This window comes from Vigna unguiculata, chromosome 1, assembly GCF_037176805.1.
Source record: "Vigna unguiculata cultivar grain cowpea cultivar isolate G323 ecotype 2 chromosome 1, ASM3717680v1, whole genome shotgun sequence".
Lineage (NCBI taxonomy): Eukaryota > Viridiplantae > Streptophyta > Magnoliopsida > Fabales > Fabaceae > Vigna > Vigna unguiculata.
In genome coordinates this window covers 41,023,346-41,042,573 of record NC_140792.1, presented here as the reverse complement: position 1 = coordinate 41,042,573, position 19,228 = coordinate 41,023,346, and the positions used below count along the sequence as shown (strand labels likewise).

The 19,228-nt window shown below is 32.5% G+C and overlaps 3 protein-coding genes across 3 annotated transcripts; 2 read left to right on the top strand and 1 right to left on the bottom strand.

Annotated features, from left to right (window-relative positions):
• The first annotated feature begins 1,615 nt into the window (after positions 1 to 1,615).
• On the top strand, positions 1,616 to 9,133 carry LOC114183402 (Tetratricopeptide repeat (TPR)-like superfamily protein). The gene is made up of 12 exons (XM_028070419.2): positions 1,616 to 2,189; positions 2,990 to 3,077; positions 3,290 to 3,494; positions 3,845 to 3,952; positions 4,343 to 4,507; positions 4,638 to 5,213; positions 5,897 to 5,962; positions 6,094 to 6,174; positions 6,457 to 6,554; positions 7,516 to 7,726; positions 8,386 to 8,446; positions 8,612 to 9,133. The coding sequence occupies exons 1-12, from the start codon at positions 1,748 to 1,750 to the stop codon at positions 8,938 to 8,940; spliced, it is 2,430 nt and encodes an 809-aa protein (XP_027926220.1). The 5' UTR covers positions 1,616 to 1,747; the 3' UTR covers positions 8,941 to 9,133.
• A 412-nt stretch (positions 9,134 to 9,545) lies between these two features.
• On the bottom strand, positions 9,546 to 12,689 carry LOC114183414 (Thioredoxin superfamily protein). Its single transcript, XM_085673122.1, has 9 exons — positions 12,381 to 12,689; positions 11,945 to 12,086; positions 11,796 to 11,841; positions 11,226 to 11,285; positions 10,858 to 10,894; positions 10,687 to 10,766; positions 10,457 to 10,548; positions 9,918 to 9,978; positions 9,546 to 9,807 (listed from the first exon to the last, which is right to left on the bottom strand). The coding sequence occupies exons 1-9, from the start codon at positions 12,571 to 12,573 to the stop codon at positions 9,745 to 9,747; spliced, it is 774 nt and encodes a 257-aa protein (XP_085529248.1). The 5' UTR covers positions 12,574 to 12,689; the 3' UTR covers positions 9,546 to 9,744.
• Positions 12,690 to 15,774: 3,085 nt separating this feature from the next.
• Positions 15,775 to 18,182, top strand: LOC114179005 (adenylate kinase 1, chloroplastic-like). Its single transcript, XM_028065223.2, has 4 exons — positions 15,775 to 16,083; positions 17,071 to 17,211; positions 17,328 to 17,600; positions 17,671 to 18,182. Exons 1-4 carry the CDS (start codon positions 15,844 to 15,846, stop codon positions 17,812 to 17,814), a joined length of 798 nt encoding a protein of 265 aa, XP_027921024.1. The 5' UTR covers positions 15,775 to 15,843; the 3' UTR covers positions 17,815 to 18,182.
• Positions 18,183 to 19,228: the final 1,046 nt, after the last annotated feature.

Genomic DNA, 19,228 nt, shown 5'->3' with positions numbered 1-19,228 from the left:
GATCACATTATGTGCTTGCTTTAACCATTTTTTTTCCATGGAAAAATTCTTGTAAGTGAAGACAAGATAAATGTTGAACTTGGATGGAATAGTAAATGACAATTAGTGGATTGTGTTTAGGTTATGTAGTTGGTTACAGGGTAATCAATTATGAACTAGATAACCACTTGCTTGCTATCTATCAAGTCCTAGATCTAGTTCAAATAGATGATGGTCCAGGGTTAAAAAAATATAGGTGTTAGTATTTTTTATTTTTATTTTTATAATTTTGTTGTTGTTTATAAATGAACTAAATTTATTGTCTCATTTCATATGTTTTTTTTTTATCAAATTAAAATGTCATGTGTAATTATAATGTAATACTCTTTTGATTAGTATATGTATATTAAATGAATTAATTTCTAGTTCGTATTAATATGTAACAGAACTATTGTAATAGATTAAAAATGTTTTGCTAACAAGAAAAGGTAACCAAAACACAAATCAAATTACAAAGAGATTAAATCTGTAAGTTAATATATTTATAAATAAAAATAAAAAATAGATGTAAGTTTAATATGAAATATATTTTGTAAATGATAAACGACGCGAGTGAAACTAAAGTAGTTTTTGGGTGTAAATATCTATGTTAAGTTAAATTATAATTATATATTTAACATATTAAATTTAACCAAAAAGTAAAAAAATTATAATAATTGACGATTTATAAAGAAAACCAAACTAATATAAATCAAGTGAAAAAAAAGTTCTTAAAACACAGTAATTCTTATGATAAAAAATCTTTATTATATGTGGGTGTCGCGTTGAAAGTTTTAAAACCAAATTTGATCTTCAAATTTTGTCAAACAAAAGTTTAATTTTCTATCAGGGTACCTAACCTTTTATATATATTATATATATATATATATATATATATATATATATATATATATTGGTTATGAAAATATTTTAGGCCGGAACATAAATTGAAGGATAAAGATAACATTAGATTATTATCCATACTTTAAAGTTTTATTAAAATTATATTATTCTGTTAATGTAATAAATCAATTATATTATGCAATACATATTTAAAGTGAGAATTAACTAAAATCATCTCAAAAACAATACTAAGTGTATGTTTGAATTTCAGTTGAAATATTTAAATTAATTTTTAATTTCTACTTAACAGTCTCAATATATTTGACATTTTTCAAATCTAGTTATAAATTAAAATTCACCTCAAATTTTAATTACTTAAAAGACACTATCAATTTTCTTTTTCAATTTCAGTTAAATTACGCTAATTTAATTGTCTAACTGAAATTGGCGCACATGCTAATTTTTGAAGATAAATGTTGAATACCATATACATTATTTATTATTAATTAAAATTTATTAAAAATAATACAGTTTTGTAAGTTTTGTTATGTTACTTGTCTCACTTGAATTTATCATTTTAAATAAATTGTAACAAATAAAAAATCTGGCTGTCCAGAAAAAACCAAATAATAAAATCTGCATTTAGAAGATACTTGTCATTAATGTCCATCAGGTAGATGCTTGCTAGATATTTTCTACAGAAAAGTGATGAATATGGGGTGCGTGAAGGGAAAGGAAAGGGAATTTGTGGGTACGATAATGTTGAAAAAACATGCTCCTTTAAAATTCAATCCAATCCAAATTCCAAAACCCATATAAACCCTTCCATCACAGTTCCCTCAACAAACCAAACGGTTGGCCACGAATCACAACATCATCACCAATAATGAGGGATTTCGTGATCCTTGGATCCTCTGTCACAACCCCTTTTCCTTCTTCTTCTTCTGCAGCACCCTATCGCTTCCCCATTAAACACTCTCTTCCAAAGCTCGCTCCTTTTTCTTCCTCTTGGAACATTTCATGCGCCCTCCAAGCACCCCTCTCTCTCAGCGCCGATTCCAAGCTCGTTGAGGAATTTGAAGTGTTTGATGAGGATGCCATTGATTCTGGGGTCGATGCTGAGGTTCTGGCCAAGATGGTTCTGTTGGGAATTCGAGGGAACAAGGTTAGGAGTGTTGTTCACACTCTCAACAGAGTGCAGGATCGCGCAGTTTCTCTAGCTTCTCATCTTAATGCCTCTTCCATCGATGCCATTGCGAAGGAGTGTTGCCGTTTGGTCACGTGCGGCCAAATTGAGGAGGCTGTCGAACTAATGGAGATTCTCACACGTAATTATTTTTGGCTCCATTTTCTTTTTATTTTGCTTCCTTTTCCAAGTAGTGTAGATCCACCTCACAATCTTATTTTATATAATCTATCTTTAATATACACATACAAATTTTCGTTCATGATAAATTTGCCCACTTTTAGATAATCACCCTAAAGTAGTTAACATAAGTAATTTGAGACTTGTGTGCTTTAACTAAGGATTGAGGTTTGATCATTGGCTTCTGAATGGAGTTGTCTCTATTTTGGTTATATATAAAAAGTAATAATTTTCCTGAAATCATAATTAGCAAAATTTTTTATTAGTTGTGTAATTTATTTCTGAATTCTTACATTGCACGAAAATAAAAATCTCCTTATACACACATATATATAGTTATTATAAGAAATGTGGTATATTTATTTATTTTTAAATCAATTTAATGTGAATTCAAGATCAACAAACATTTTTTATTTAATAGTTGTAATAAAATGTTAATATATTCTTACTAGGAACTAACTCTAGTGGGTGTTTACTTTTTTTGGATGTACAACTCTAGCATTTATACTGTGCATTCATTGAGTAATGAAACATTATCTATGAACGCTATTAGACACTTAGAGAGATAGAAATAGAAGGGAGAGAAATGTAGATATGATACGTGATTTGATGTAACTAAAAGAGATACAGAAAATTAGGATCAATTAAGTGTATATTCTGAACATATGTTATAGTATTAGTACTACTATTACCACCACCAGAAGTAATGATTGATATTGTTGTGACTTGTGATGAATAAAATTCATTAATTTCTTCTTTCAGGTTTCAAGATATCAATAAGGGGACTTGTTCAGCCGTCTGACGTAATTAAACGCTGTGTTCTTAGTCGGAACCCGATTTTAGCTGTTAGGTATGATTTATGTTGTTGTAAAAGACAGAGAGTTTCAATTTCTAGAGCATTTTGATTCCATTTGAATGTGTTGTCTTTGATTTTTAATATATGTTCTGTATATACTTTTGTGAAGTTAATTTTTAGTTTATATCGTGTAAACTAGTGACGTCAGTATATGTTGATATATGTTGACTTTCCTATGATAAGAATGATATTACCACGTCTTTCAGGTATGCATGTCTTCTTCCCCATGCACAGATATTGTTCTGCAATATTATATCAGAATTTGGCAAAAGGAGGGATTTGATTTCTGCTTTGAAAACATATGAGCTATCGAAGAAACACGTGGATATTCCCAACATGTACATATACCGGGCAATAATTGATGCTTGTGGTCTATGTCGTGATTACATGAAATCTAGGTACATATATGAGGTATTTTCTATGGCAGTTTACATTGACTCACTTCAACTTGTCTTAAAGAATTCTAAGATTTATGAGTTCTGCATTACTTACAAGTTACAACCTCCATGGTTATGTGCTCTTTTGCTCTTGCTCTTGTTAAATGTAGAGCTATGCTATTAGTGGTTATGATCACTACATTGGATTAATTGACATTTTAAATTAAAAGGTTTTCAAGAATTAATTGGTTACCACAGATAAATACTAAATCTTTTAGCACAAATGTGTTACAAAATAAGGATTATTTTAATACAAGTTTTTGTAATATTTATTCACTTCTCCAGTGTGTATTGTAGCGGACACTTACACAATTTCTGGTGCAGGATTTGCTTAATCAGAAGATCACCCCAAATATATACGTTTTCAACAGCCTCATGAATGTGAATGCTCATGATCTTAGCTACACATTAAATCTATATCAAAATATGCAGGTAACCTTTGTTCCCTTCGAATATAGTTGTCATATGCACATATACACACATGTGAACACACAGAAGAAAAAGGCAGCATTCCAGAACAGAGATATGCATTCATGCATATATTATTTTTAATGAAAACTTCACTTGTCTTTACAATTCTTGTTTTCTCACGATAACTTTTTATGTGTTGGACAACATCGAATGAGTTATGTCTATATTATTTTCATTTGATATCCCTTAAAAGTGAGAAAAAAAACACTAATTAGATTTCTTCTGCATAACTTGATATATTAATTGACAGCATATGCTTTTATTGTCATGCCAAGAGTTGGCAGGAGCATTAAAGTTTTTCTTCATCTGAGCAAATACTGCATATTGGCTAAATTCCTTCTACAAATCCAGAATCTTGGTTTAAAACCAGATATGACATCTTATAACATCCTACTGAAAGCATGCTGTGTTGCTGGAAGAGTTGATCTGGCTCAAGACATCTATAGGGAACTTAAGCATTTGGAATCAGTGGGACAGCTAAAATTAGATGTCTTTACCTACAGCACAATTATAAAGGTATATTATTGTAGACTCAACTCAACATCATCACAATTTCATTGATATTGCATGGAATCTACAACCTTCTTCAGTGAACAACTAAGTAACAAAAAATAGTACATTTGACATCTCCTGACACCAATTTCAGGTCTTTGCAGATGCGAGGTTATGGCAAATGGCTCTAACAATCAAGCAAGACATGCTTTCTGCTGGTGTTTCTCTTAATATTGTCGCATGGTCATCATTAATCAATGCCTGTGCACATACAGGGCTTGTAGAGCAGGCAATTCAGTTATTTGAAGAAATGATTTTGGCTGGCTGTGAGCCTAATACTCAGTGTTTCAACATCATTTTAAATGCCTGTGTTGAAGCTTGCCAATATGACAGGGCTTTTCGCTTTTTTCATTCTTGGAAGGGAAAAAAGATGTTAGGGTCATTTGGTGAAGGCCGCAACAACAATATAGGACAGGAACTTGTGCATAATGTTACTACTATGCCAAGTGGCATTTCTAATTCACACATCTTGAGTATTGCTGAGAGGTTCCCTTTCACACCAACTACAACAACATACAATATTTTACTGAAGGCCTGTGGTACTGATTATTACCATGCAAAAGCATTAATCAAAGAGATGGAAACAGTAGGTCTTTCCCCTAATCAAATTAGCTGGTCAATTTTGATAGATATCTGTGGAGCATCAGCAAACGTGGAGGGTGCCATTGAGGTAAAACTATAATTAATCTAAAGTATTATATATTTGCATCTATTTTGCATAATTTTTTGGGAAACCTTTTTAGTCAAATTGTATCAGGATTGATGTTTTGGTAACACTGCCACAGGGAATACCATTTTTTTTCTTATTATTATATTTGTAATTTTTATGGATCACTTGCACTAAAAGAACAGCTGCAAAGTATTTGTTAATCTTAATATGATCGATTAGTGCAATTTGTTAGCTTGATAAATCAGCTTAGCAAAGAGATTATGTACTTAAAAAATCTACTGAGGCATAGAATAGAGCAGGTAGTAGAAAAACTCTTCTCCAAAATGTTGAAAAGTAAAATATTTACAAGGCAAAATTATAGCGGCAAGATAGACGATAGAGGAAATTCAAAGTTGTCATGTTTCAATTATAGCGATGGAAAGTGATTATGTGGCCTTGGACAATTACCATGAAATCATATTCCAGCTGACCTCCCCTAGTGAGATAAAGCTTTGTTGTCGATGTTGTTATTTCATGAAGTCGTAATGTCATATTCCATAAAATTCATACTTCAAAATAATTACTGCGAAATAATAGTCTGCCTGAATATTGATGTGCAGAGAGAACATATTGTTGTTCTTAGCTTATTCTTATCATGGTCATGCATTTAGTTCTCTTATGAGATGACCATGTTTCCCATGCAGATTTTGAAGAACATGGCTGACGCTGGAATTAAACCTGATGTTATTGCATATACGACAGCCATTAAGGTCCGAAACTATTCTGTCAAAACGAGCACATTTTATTTTATGAAATTACCTGTACACTTCAAGGGACGTTTTTCACCATCTTAAAATTATATAGTCTTTGACACAAGGGAATTTTGCCTTCTGGTTCACAGGTTTGTGTTGAAAGTAAGAATTTTATGCAAGCATTAGCATTATATGAAGAAATGAAAAGCTACCAGATACGACCAAATTTGGTGAGTGCCCAGTGACTGTAGTTGTTATATTCACAAAATGTTAAATTTAGGTAGCCCTATCCATGAACTCAATGCAACTTGGATACATAAAAGCCTACTAAAATATAAGTAGAATGGTTGAAATATCCACTCACGAAAAAAGGAAATGACAGACAATGTATAATACCGTAAATTTCTGAAAATAATGGAAATGAAAACTTTCTTGTGATCTAGGGAAAAATTAACATAGTATGCTTCATCTTTATCATCTTATCTATATTGATTTTTTTAATTATCTCTCAGATAACATACAACACACTTCTGAAGGCACGCAGTAAATATGGCTCCTTACATGAGGTGCAACAATGCCTGACTATATACCTGGACATGCGAAAGGCAGGGTATGTTATCATTACTCACGTCACACAATTTATCTTTTGTAAGTTATGTGTAGTGTGTCCATGTACACCTTCTTTGTTCCATTTTAAATCATATGTTCATAACTTTTTTAACACATTTGGATGTTTCTGGGATCACTTCTTAATGGTTTCAAATTTCAAGTATAATTCTGAAATACCTATGCCCAGTAATGTTTATATGTTATTTCAAGCTCTATATGCACTTAATTGCATACATAAAGTAGTCTACTGCAGATGCTACATTCATAATGTTAACTTTGGTATGGCTGATCCTATTCAATATTGTTTCTTTTCTATTATCAGTTGTTGTTTGACTGGTAATAATTTCTCCCATAGTGAATTTGTGGTAAAAGTTTGTTTTGAGAAGTTCAGATCCAAATCAATTATATATGTATAGCAAACTAGAGCTTATAAAGGCTCGGGAAACCCCCACCTGGGCCATCTTCGCCTGTCCAAAAGCCTGTCTGGCCTCACAACTTTCCCAATTCAATATAAAAAATGGTCCTACAAGCTTCATGCTTTAGGTGTCCAAATATTATGCATAAGAAAGGTGTTTAGATCCTACATCGACTGTAAATATTATCAAAGCCTTATAAAAACTTGGACAATCTTCATCTCATAAACTGGTTTTTGGTATTGAGTTTGGCGTGACCCAAATTCAAGAAATGATGATATGCGTTACCTATACCATGATCTTCTTTAGTGTCCTTGAATTTAAATGAAATAGGAATCCCTCATTGTCCAAGGAAAAAGAGGGAATTCTGATTCTAATTCTTTACTTCCATTGTCCTCCTGGTACACAATATAACGAGTTCCCAAACATTGTAACACAGAAAGGATTGAACAGAAGGATGTGATCCATTGTACTTTTAAGGGAATGACCAGAATATCCTCTGACACCAGTATCGCTTCAGTTTCAAACTAAATAACTTATGTATTGCAGGTATAAACCCAATGACTGCTATCTGGAAGAATTGATTGAGGAATGGTGTGAGGGAGTGATACAAGATAACAGAGAGATGCAAGGAGAATTTTCTTTCAGCAATACATCTGAATTAGAGAGATCCCAAAGTCTACTTCTTGAAAAAATTGCTGCTCACCTGCTAAAGAGGGTAGCTGACATCCTATCAATTGACGTTCAAGGTCTCACAAAGGTACCTATAAATTCCTCAGTTAATATTTGTCATGAAACTGTCTCAACTCTAGCATGGTTTAAAGACATGTGTTTGTAGAAATGCTAGCAATACTATCTTTTCAACATGCTCTTAAGTATTGTGTGAATTTCATGAGTCCCACTAAATTGTGATTGGAACTCATGAGTCATGATTTAGTGAGCCTTACATGAATTTCAGTCAATAATAGAATGCAGGTTTAATTATTCATTTAGTTCTTATTGTTATAAGATTTTATTTTTATCTTTGTGCTTAAAAATTATCCATTTTAATCCCATCAAATACTATTTTAATCCGTATACATATAATTTTTAATCTCTTTTAGTTCCCACTGTTTAAATTCATAGCGACTAAAAGAGAATAAAAAAAGTATGCATGCAGACTAAATGACTGATTTTTATGTGTAGGGACTAAAGGTAAAGTTTGTTCAACTATAAGGACCAAATGAATAATTTTACCTAGAATGTATTGCCAGCGTTTCTTTTTTTGTTAAATCCAGATTGCAGCATTGCATTTATTCGTTGTTTCTTGAGTTTCTGTTACTACTCTCAAATTTATAAAATAAGCAATATTTTGTTAGTTACATTTGACTTGGAAAATTCTTAAAAGTATCTTTGTAATGAAACCAACGTTGTCAACAGGTTGAAGCTCGTTTGGTTGTTCTTGCAGTTCTTCGGATGATCAAAGAGAATTACAGTTTAGGTATGAATGTGAAATTTTAGCCATATAATGCTACAATGCCATGTTACATTGTCTTTGTCCACATAAGTATTCATCTTCACATAAACTTTGAAAGGAAGTGGGTGGAAACACCCAAAAAAAAACATGTATCTAAATATAACTTATAGTTGACATTTGTGGATGCAGGACATTCAATAAATGACGATATCTTGATCGTCATAGGAGCTACTAAAGTAGACGAAAATCCAAATAAACGCATATTAGAAGTGCAAGATGCAATAATAAAACTTCTTAGAAATGAATTGGGGCTGGAAGTTTTTTCTGCCAGAACCAGATTAGCACTAAGTGACACACCAAAGTTAAAGCACCCCAACTTTGCAAATCTCAAAATAGGAGCCCTACCAGGAGAGGATGCATTACCCACATTAACGGGGTTTCAGACCAGGAGACCTGCAATTCTAGTGAGGTTGAAGGTCACCAGAAAATCATTATACAGTTGGTTGCATAGGAAGTAAGCATTGAATAGCTCCATTACAACTTATAAGAATTTTGTACAAATATTAGGTAAGATGTTACATTTTCCCCCTCCCAACTCTGTATATATTGTATCTGGTTATAGCTTCCCATGTATCTGTAATCAAAATAGCTGTAAAATAATGAATGATACCTACTTCCGTGGAATCAAATCCTGTAATTAGCTATTCTCAATGTTTCTGTCCAGTTATACCTGTCATCCTAAGTTGCCATACTGGTTTTTCAATCCAGGATCACAAGTTTAAGAGAAACTCAAGGAATTAAAGAAAAAGAAATATTTCTAGAATGTGTTAAAATTAGAACCGGCTCCCCCGTTTCTTTGAACACAATTATAAATAAAGGTCAAACAAACAAATCTAATTTAAAAAGCGGAAGTTGGAAAGTGATTAGGAAGTATGCTTTAGAAGTCCAGCACATTCCATCGCAAACTGGAAAATGAATATAAAGTGCTCAATGAACATATTCCTCCATTCCATCAGTAGAAAGAACGGAATAGAAGGATCCACCTTGTGAAATGGAAGGAAAATTATTATATACAAGTTTTTGAAATAATCGACAGAATCTTCAGTTAAACAGCCCATATAAATAGGTTCCAAAATGTGAGTTTTCTTTGGATAAATTGCGTGTATTAACGTTAGTTTTTTTACCAAAACTCAAGAAAGGCCACTCAGCATAAGAAGCAGTTTACATAATATGATGTACGATGCCGTATGTATGATACGATTAACACTTCAGGAAGCAAGATACATAAAGCAGAGAAAGAGAGTCTCATTCTCTTTCTTTCTTCACGACGAGCAACATGCTTTTAATATATCTTCAATTTCTGGGTCATCCCCTGCTTCTTTGTCCTGCTCACATGAACATATTCCACACAATGATATAAGAAACATGTTTATATGCCATGAACATAAATGACGCTAATTGCTATTAAGCTAACAAGTATCAAGGAATATCATACCTTGTGAAGGTATGAGATGTTATTTCTACCCGGGCCTGCAACTATAATTCCTCCTTGTTTCCTGCCACAATGTCAAATATAGAGGAAATGTTAAGAGAATTCAGCTATGCACCAAAGGGAAAACATGGAAAAATATTTAGAATCTGTTAGAAAAACTAGAAAATATAATTCATAATATATCTATTGTATTTCAGAATGTCTTGGAAGATGTAGTAAGATTAATTTAACAAGGGAGAGTATAGAACCATTACAACAATGGCAATTCGATATATCATAAAACACGAATTTAGATTCTCTACTGGATTTTATGTGTTATTTTTCTGATATACCTTCAAAATACACTAATAAACACTAATTTTGAAATTTTAAATTATATTAAAAATAATTTTAATGTATCAACATTAATGTACTTTTAATCTTCGATAAAAAACAACACAAAAAAATCCAACATAAAATCTGGAGTCATCATAACACACCACATGAACTATATAGACTAGTCAAATCTGGAAAAAACAGCACAAGATAATTTATTTGCATACCAGCCTCCTCTGGTAACAGTGTCCTTTTCAAATGAAAGCTTCCAATCTTGTCGATAACCTTCCATATATAGCTGTATTATCTTAAGACCTGCCTGCAGTGTAACAGCTGAAATTGACATGAAATATTCTTTGTGCAGTTAACAAAAGTCTGAATAGATAAACATATACCATTCAGTCACTGGTGCTTTATGCATTATTTTTAATGAAAGATCTGGAGGCGTGTGACTTACATTGGGGGTAAATGTTGTTAAAACTCCAGAAACAAATTGTAAGGCCTCATATGAAGAGTGTGTGGGATCTGCATAGATTTCTGCAAGAGGTAACAGAGTCATGTCAAAGTGCTGATATAAGATGTATAAATTACGAAACCTATAACAAGCATAAGGTTATCAGCAAAGCACCTCCTGGAAATTTTGATTGCTCAGCAAAGGATTTGGCCTGTACCAACATATGGTATTAGCAACACATTCCAGAACATTCAGATGATAAGAGAAGGAAGAAATTAATACTTCGGAGCCTTGCACTATATCTAGTGAACATTAGTGGTTCCACTTAAAATACAAACCACACTCCAATTGAAGAAGGTTTTTTGACTATAAATTGAAGCTTGAGAAAACAATGTCCTAAGCGGACTTAAGCTTAATTAACCTTGCCAATAAAATGATGGATACAGTAAAAGAAAATACAGCATCCAAAGAAGAAAATAAAATCTAACCCAACAGACCTGATAAAAATGTACAGACATTCACCATAATTTCTTCTGATATACCTGATCAATGCTCCCAGGTCCAATCAACACAAGTGCCACTCCAGATGCATCCATTATATCCTGTTGGCAGAACATTTCATATCCATGTTAGTAGAGATGAAAATCTTGGTGAAATAGAAATGTTTCAATGTTATCACTAAACATTTATCATTGAAATGTGATTCCTCAAGCCAAAACTTTTCATTGCAAACTATCTTTTAGAAAAATGACTCATGCTTTGGCCTTCCATCTCATGGTAAGGATATCTTCAGTCAGAACTAGTGAAGCAGAATATAGATTACACCAAAAGGAAGCTATCCAAAGTCCAAACATGCGTCACATGAAAGGGAACAAAAACCATGAATCATGTTTGAATCAGCATGTTGCAATAGAGATGGATATCTAGTGCATACCATAAACTCAAAAACAAAGAACCAAAATAAACTTTTAATACTAGGTTCTAAAAGCAACCTCCTAACTTCTGACAGTAATCAAACGAGTCTTCAGTTAAAGTGGAAGAAGCTTATTAGAACATAAAACAATTGACAAAAGAACAGGAGAAAAGAGAAATAAAATAGCAGAAAACTATACCTTCTTTGATGCAAGATAATCAGCTCTTTTGCGGCACAACACGCACCTGTAAATTTACAGATAAAAAGGAGCACAAGTTATTGTTCAGCAACTGATAATCAGGAGTTACCACATATAATAACTTGTGTTGTAAATATGATAAAAATCACCCAAAGTGGCGTGCAAATGCCACAACAGCTTTCCTATCTTTCCACAAGTCAGAAATTGGAATCCCGTTTCCTTTCAAATCAAACACTTTCACCGAATCCAGAGAACTCGTGGCATCGTCACTCAACACGGGAGACTCTACTCCTGTTCTCATACACCCATTGAAACAATTAACCTTCAATAGTTTGAGTGAGATACATGCATATTTATTTTACAATTTACACTGTCAACTAATTAGAATTTATCATAGTGCATTCTAATTAAATTAATCCTCATATTGGTCGATGTATACATCTTCAGCAGTTTTAGTGCAATCAAAATTGGCAAGTGGCCACTTCAGAACGGGAAAATGTACGATTTTTTTAGATGCTATTTCAGAAACTTATCTTTTTCTTTACTTCACAAAGGGAAAAGAGTAAAGATTGAGACAGAACTTGCCTGCAGAGCCAGAAGCAAAGGGTGTAGTCGTTGCATGATTTTGAGTTGTTAAGAGTTTGGGAAGATTCTTTGAATATATTGGAAGATTTTGGTGTAGTGAAAGGGTGGGATGTTGATGCAAGCAACAGAGACTTGTGGTTCTGTTAAGGTGAAGAGAATTTGACACAAGAGTTGCAGAAAGAGAGCATGCCATGGAACACTGTCTCAGGAAGCAGAACAACAATCGAAGACTTTTCCTTCTTTCTATTTGTCCCTCATTGCATAGCAAGATGAAAATAACTTGTTGGTTCAATTGAGAGGAACAACTAACGTGGCATGTTCTGTGGCTCAATTAAACATATGGACACAAATAATTTTTCCACCGAAGTAACGTCTAATAATGTAAAAGATGCCTAGTGTTGCAACTAAAACCGCAAAATTAATACTATTAATAATTTTCTCTGTTTACAATTATTTATATTTGCCATATCAGAAGTTATAAATTAGATTTAATTAAGTTTTAAACTTTTAAAAAATATCAACTTTCAATTGAATTTTTAATAATTTTTTATAATATATTGAATAACGTAATTATTATGTTGTTATGTTAATTATTACTACATGTAATTTTATTATTTAATTATTTTAAAATTTTATACTTAATAATTTTATAAATATGACAATACGACGTAACAAACGATATAAATAATGTTAATGACATAATATAACGATAAAATAATATAATAATATACCGATACTATATGATGATATAACAATATAATAATATAACGATATAAAGATAACATAATATTATTGTATATTATATATTTTTATTATATAAAATTGTTGTTCTCCATTTTGTTATTATTGTAAATTAACATTGATCAATAAATTATATTATTTATTAGTATCAATTATATTATATGTTATGGATAATACATATTGGGTTTTTGATGAATGGTATGTGGTCCGTGATGAGTTGGATTGTTCAATGAACAGTCTGTGATGGACTTAAATATTCAGTAACTTGTTGAGATATTCATGGTCTCTGCAGGTAAGGATATAAAACTGACAAACTGACACCCACTGCTAGAAAGGGAGCACTATCGTCTCCCACGCACTCTCACCACTTCCAAGACAGATGGATCCTTCATTGAGTCTGGGTGCTCTACAGTTGAAAGATCAGGTATTAAACTTTCATCTACTTCCCATTGATTACGCTCTCGCATTATGTTCTTTGAATATTAGGAACTACTCAATTCAGTCACGATTCATTGCTCTGTTATGATTAATCTTTTTTTATCATAATACAACGATATAATGATATGACAACAAGACGATATGGTGAGTGGCGATATGGCGATATGACGATATGGCGATATGACTATATGGCGATATGACGATATGGCGATATGGCAATATGGCAATATGACGATATGGTGATATGACGATATGACGATATAGCGATATGGCGATATGATGATATGACGATATGGCGATATGGCGATATGACGATATGACGATATGATGATATGACAATATGACGATATGACAATATGGCGATATGACAATATGGCGATATGACGATATGGCGATATGGCGATATGACAATATGACGATATGGCGATATGGCGATATGGCAATATAACGATATGACGATATGACGATATAGCGATATGACGATATGGCGATATGGCGATATAACGATATGACAATATGACGATATGACGATATAGCGATATGACGATATGACGATATCGCAATATGACGATATGACGATATCGCAATATGACGATATGACGATATGGCGTTATGACGATATGACGATATGACGATATGACGATATGACGATATGGCGATATGGCGATATGATGATATGACGATATGGCGATATGACGATATGACGATATGACGATATAGCGATATGATGATATGGCGATATGGCGATATGACGATATGATGATATGACAATATGGCGATATGACGATATGACAATATGACGATATGACGATATCAACCATTTAATTACATGATTAAGATGATATACAAAGTTAACCATTAGTATTCAATTTAAAAATGATAAAATCATAATTCATAAATTATAAAATCAAATTTATTAAATTATAAAGTTTTAAAATTAAAAAAATACATGTAATAACAATTCAACAATGTGACATGACAAAATAATAACAATGTCAACAACTTAACAACAACATGATTAAAATAAAGTTTAGAATTTAGGATTTAGAGTTTAGAATTTAGTATCTAGGGTTAATAACAATAACAGAAACCATTTGTATTCCATTTGAAAATTAAAATTTATTAAATAATCAATAAACAATACAAATATATTAGGGACTAATTTTCAAATTTAAGGGTTTCACTTATTAAAACTAATTAGTTGTGCACTAATTAATTACCTGTATATTGGATACAGAAATAAAGACTCTCACTTTGTCTAATACGAAATTCACAATTTTAATATATTTTGTACTTCTCTTAAGTAGTTATCCAATTAGTTACTTGCATAAGAAAAATAGATATATTGTATAATGATTAATAGTGTAAAAAATATAATTTTCAAAAGATTAAAAGATTAAAGGTTAATTTTGTTTATCCACGTGTCCATTTCAGATAAATAAATAGGACAAACCATTTAGATTCCAGTAACAGTATATGTAATATTTTGTTTTTCTAAAAATATAAATTTTCATTATTTTTAAGGAGAAATTATTATGTATCCAACATTTTTTTATTGTAAAAAAATATTCACAATTAATATCTATCGTATAAAACTAAATAATTCAATCAATAATAATTCCCCCCATAAAAATTCTAATAGTTTATCCTATCACGAAGAGAAAGCACAATGATATTGTGATGTATTAAGAATGATTAACATTAACTAAATGATGAATAACAAAATCAAAACAATTGTCTGCTAACGGTAATGCTTAAGAAACAATCAACAATAGTAATAAAAAAATTAAAGCAAATAGTCAATATAGTCCTAAATTTATATTCTAGCATACTGTTTACTAAATTAAAAATTTATATGAATTCTTAGAAAAGTGTACAATTCTATTATATTTATAAAAATATTTTTATTTTAATTGTTAAATATATTATTAATGTTGTTATCAATTAAGTCTTCGGATTAGGAATTAAAATAGAAATAAAAAAATAAAACTCAAATTAAAAGCTTTAATAGTTTTATTTTTCTGGTTTAAAAAACTTGATAATGTAACGCAGTTTCAGGAACTAAATTCACCATTACCTGAAAAAACACGTTTTACCCAAAATTTAAAAAGAAAATAAGAGTTATTTAAGAAAAAGAAAGATACAAACACTTGGAAAAAAAGAAAAGAAAGAAAATAAAAAGAAAAGAAAAAAAGAGATTTATTTAAGAAGGATGCAGTGCTAGTGCGCCTCAGCGTTGTAAGGATACCACCTCCGCGTTCTCTTGCCTCTAGCTGCGTTTCCAATGGCGGCCATAACCCGCCTCGTAAAGCGCACCCCGTACTTTCCTTGCGCGGCGCGTAGATTTCTATCTCACGCGCCGCCGCACAAGGAGAGGAATGTCCAGTGGGTGTTCCTGGGGTGTCCCGGCGTGGGAAAAGGCACATACGCCAGCCGGCTTTGCAACCTCCTTGGCGTTCCTCACATCGCCACCGGAGATCTCGTCCGTAGCGAGCTTGCCTCCAACGGCCCACTTTCTTCCCAGGTCTCAACCTCTCTCTGGGGATTTCAAAACCCTTTTATCGATTTCGTTGACTTTGAATTTCTGACGTTGATGTGTTATGCCACGCGTTGTGAAACCTAAATCTAATGCGTTCCTGTGAAATGATCTTAAGAATCTATGTTTTGTTAGTTACAATCACAGTAGTGATGTCATTGCTGATTAAAAAACAGTGGTTATGTCATTATGCGACCCTGTGGTACTAGGTTGTTCATTCTGGCATTAACGAACTTTAGAATTCGGTGCACTCAATTAGCTGAATTGAGATCCGAAGGTTGTGGTTCGTCCCCTTTCAGTGATGTTGTTTTTGAGAAACAAATGGTTATGATAGTGCAAACTCAGGGATATTAAATTGATTTGAATCTCTGATTTGAAAGTCACGCTTGGAGTGGATCTGAATTATTTTTTCGAACTTGCAACTGAATACTTTTGGCATATTTTTGTTGTTGGCTAACTTTATTTTGAAATCTGTGCCGCGATCTATGAAATTTATTGATTTTCAGTTCTTTAAATAGTTTCTTTTGTTAGTTTCTTGCATTCGCCTCTTTGACAGTGGCGAAAGATTATTATGTTGTTGGGGTTGGATATATGCTATTTATTTACTAGGTTATAAGTAAAGTCTGCCTTCTTTGTCTTCTGAATCCGTGAAATTGAGTCTTGGTTTCTTCTCGCTTTTATTTTCCATGTTTTTAAGCATACAAGTATGAGCTTTGTTTACTATTATTGATCTCTTTTTTTGAGGTTTTTATTATACATATCTGTGGTGGTTTTGATTTCAATGTTTCATATGGTGTGCCCTATTTTTTATCTGTTTATTGGAAGCTGTTGGGTATAAATTGAAGATAACATGGTTTGAACTTCTAAGTAGCCTAGTTTTTGACCAAATAAATTGTAAGAGGGTATTATATTTATTTTTGATCTACCAAGCCATCTATTTTACTTTCTGATTTTCTACTTTTGGTCTTTTTACAGCTATCAGAAATTGTTAATCAAGGTAAATTGGTGTCCGATGAAATCATCATGAATTTATTGTCGAAAAGGCTGGCTGATGGGGAAGCAAAAGGTGAATCGGGATTTATTCTTGATGGGTTTCCACGAACAATTAAGCAAGCAGTGAGTATTGATACAATCATTGTGGCAGAACAAACAATGGCTATATTTTCTGTCCTTCCCATACTTTGTTAACAACAGCAATGCAATAAAAATGTGCTTAACATGTGTGTGAACAGGAAATATTGGAAGGGGTAACTGACATTGACTTAGTAGTCAATCTGAAGATCCAAGAAGAAGCATTGCTTGCAAAATGCCTAGGTAGAAGAATTTGCAATCAGTGTGGAGGAAATTTTAATGTTGCTTCCATCAGCCTCAAGGGTGAGAATGGACGCCCAGGAATGGTCATGGCTCCACTTCTTCCTCCTGCACATTGTATGTCAAAGCTTGTTACACGTTCAGATGATACTGAAGAAGTGGTCAAAGAGAGGCTTCGAATATACAGTGAAAAGGTATTTGTGTTATTATTTCGTTAAATTTTCCCATTCATTTGTATTAATTTTATAACTATCATGCTTGCAGAGTCAGCCTGTGGAGGAATTTTACCGTAGCAGAGGAAAACTGTTGGAGTTTGATTTGCCAGGAGGGATCCCAGAATCTTGGCCTAAGTTGCTACAAGCTCTTAATCTTTATGATTATGAGGAGAAGCAATCCGTTGCTGCATAAGATATAAAATCATACCACACAAATGAGTATTTCATTCTTTGCATGCATGTATGTATTGCATGCTTGAAAATTTTTGCAGATATAGAACCAAAAAGGGTGGACTTCTCTATTGGTATTATTTGGATAAATAATGATATCATGAAATGTTCGAATCTGATATTAACCTCTTCCCGGTAGGGATTTCACTATTCTAATTCAGCTAATAATGACAATGGTTTCTATGCTTTTTAATGATGTCAGCAACAGTTAATTTTGTAGGGAATTGCTGACTGGTTAGGATTTAGCAATAAGCTTCAGTAAGTTTGGCACATAATTACTGTGTTGTAACTGAAATATGAAATACGAATGAACTAATGCTGTTGTACTAATTTCTTCTTTGCCTCCCGATTTCTCAATTCCCACTCATGACTCCTCTTGGTTGACTCTGTTTTGGATGTATATTATGGTGATTCAAATCATAGGAGTTCTCTTTTTGTGTTAACAGGAATTTACATTTCACATATCTGATAGTGTTTGGATGAAAGCTTTGTTTTTCATCAATATTATCTAATTGGTATATAGGTTTGTAGAAATACTCAATGATTCTGTCATAGTCCTCTTGGTACATCGCAGCTGGCCGAGCTGGTCGCCGTAGTGTTTGCGAGCCAGTAAGTTTAATCAGCTGCTAAATTAAGAGAGGGCACGGTACCAGCTCTTCACTGCTCAAGTTTTTGTGGTGCAAGATAGATCGTGCCCTGCATTTTATCCCAACAATCAAGACTTCCTCTTTTGTTCCACCTTTTACTTTTGGACAAAACATAATTTGCATTTTATCATGTGCTTTTGGTGATGTTTTTCGAACATAACTATTGTTTGAAATTCCAATTATAGTTTTCATCTAAGGTCTGAGTTAGTTATTTAAGTGAGATTTTAATTTTGATAACTGATAACCCTGTTGAAGTTTCCACTAGACACTTACGTTTGATCGTATGAAGTTCCGAGACAACTGAATATTAGTTGTAAAAGATTTTGTTAAATGATATGTACACAAACGATAATGTTTCTGTACTCAGATTTATACATATAACTAATGGCAAATCATCATGGAAGACATTTATATTAGCAATAGTAAGTCACTGGTTCAACACGGTTAAGCGTGTGTTTGGTTTAGCTTTAGAAAATTGATTACAGATGAATCAATTCTTCGGTCCAGAAATAAGAATTAGTTGTTTTTCATTTGATTTGATTTTTTTTATTTTTTAATTGATTTTGAGATTCTGATTTAGAAAATCAATTTTGAACCAAACACATTGTAACTGTATCAGCATCTTAGCTGTCATCTTATCCACGTTTCTCCCCCAATGTCTTCTTCAACCTCTCCAAAACCATCCCTTTCACCTCTAAAGCCCTTTTTCGAAATAGATTAAAAATCAAC

Bases quoted from the DNA above. Each gene is read 5' to 3' on its own strand.
- LOC114183414 (XM_085673122.1), bottom strand. From the start codon at position 12,573: ATGGCATGCTCTCTTTCTGCAACTCTTGTGTCAAATTCTCTTCACCTT. The intron at 10,767-10,857 runs GTGCTTTGCTGA...TACCTCTTGCAG, and splicing joins GCAATCAAAATTTCCAGGAG to AAATCTATGCAGATCCCACA. The intron at 9,979-10,456 runs GTATGCAAATAA...ACATTGTGGCAG, and splicing joins ACTGTTACCAGAGGAGGCTG to GAAACAAGGAGGAATTATAG.
- LOC114183402 (XM_028070419.2), top strand. From the start codon at position 1,748: ATGAGGGATTTCGTGATCCTTGGATCCTCTGTCACAACCCCTTTTCCT. The intron at 4,508-4,637 runs GTATATTATTGT...CACCAATTTCAG, and splicing joins CCTACAGCACAATTATAAAG to GTCTTTGCAGATGCGAGGTT. The intron at 6,175-6,456 runs GTGAGTGCCCAG...ATTATCTCTCAG, and splicing joins ACCAGATACGACCAAATTTG to ATAACATACAACACACTTCT.
- LOC114179005 (XM_028065223.2), top strand. From the start codon at position 15,844: ATGGCGGCCATAACCCGCCTCGTAAAGCGCACCCCGTACTTTCCTTGC. The intron at 16,084-17,070 runs GTCTCAACCTCT...GTCTTTTTACAG, and splicing joins ACGGCCCACTTTCTTCCCAG to CTATCAGAAATTGTTAATCA. The intron at 17,212-17,327 runs GTGAGTATTGAT...GTGTGTGAACAG, and splicing joins CACGAACAATTAAGCAAGCA to GAAATATTGGAAGGGGTAAC.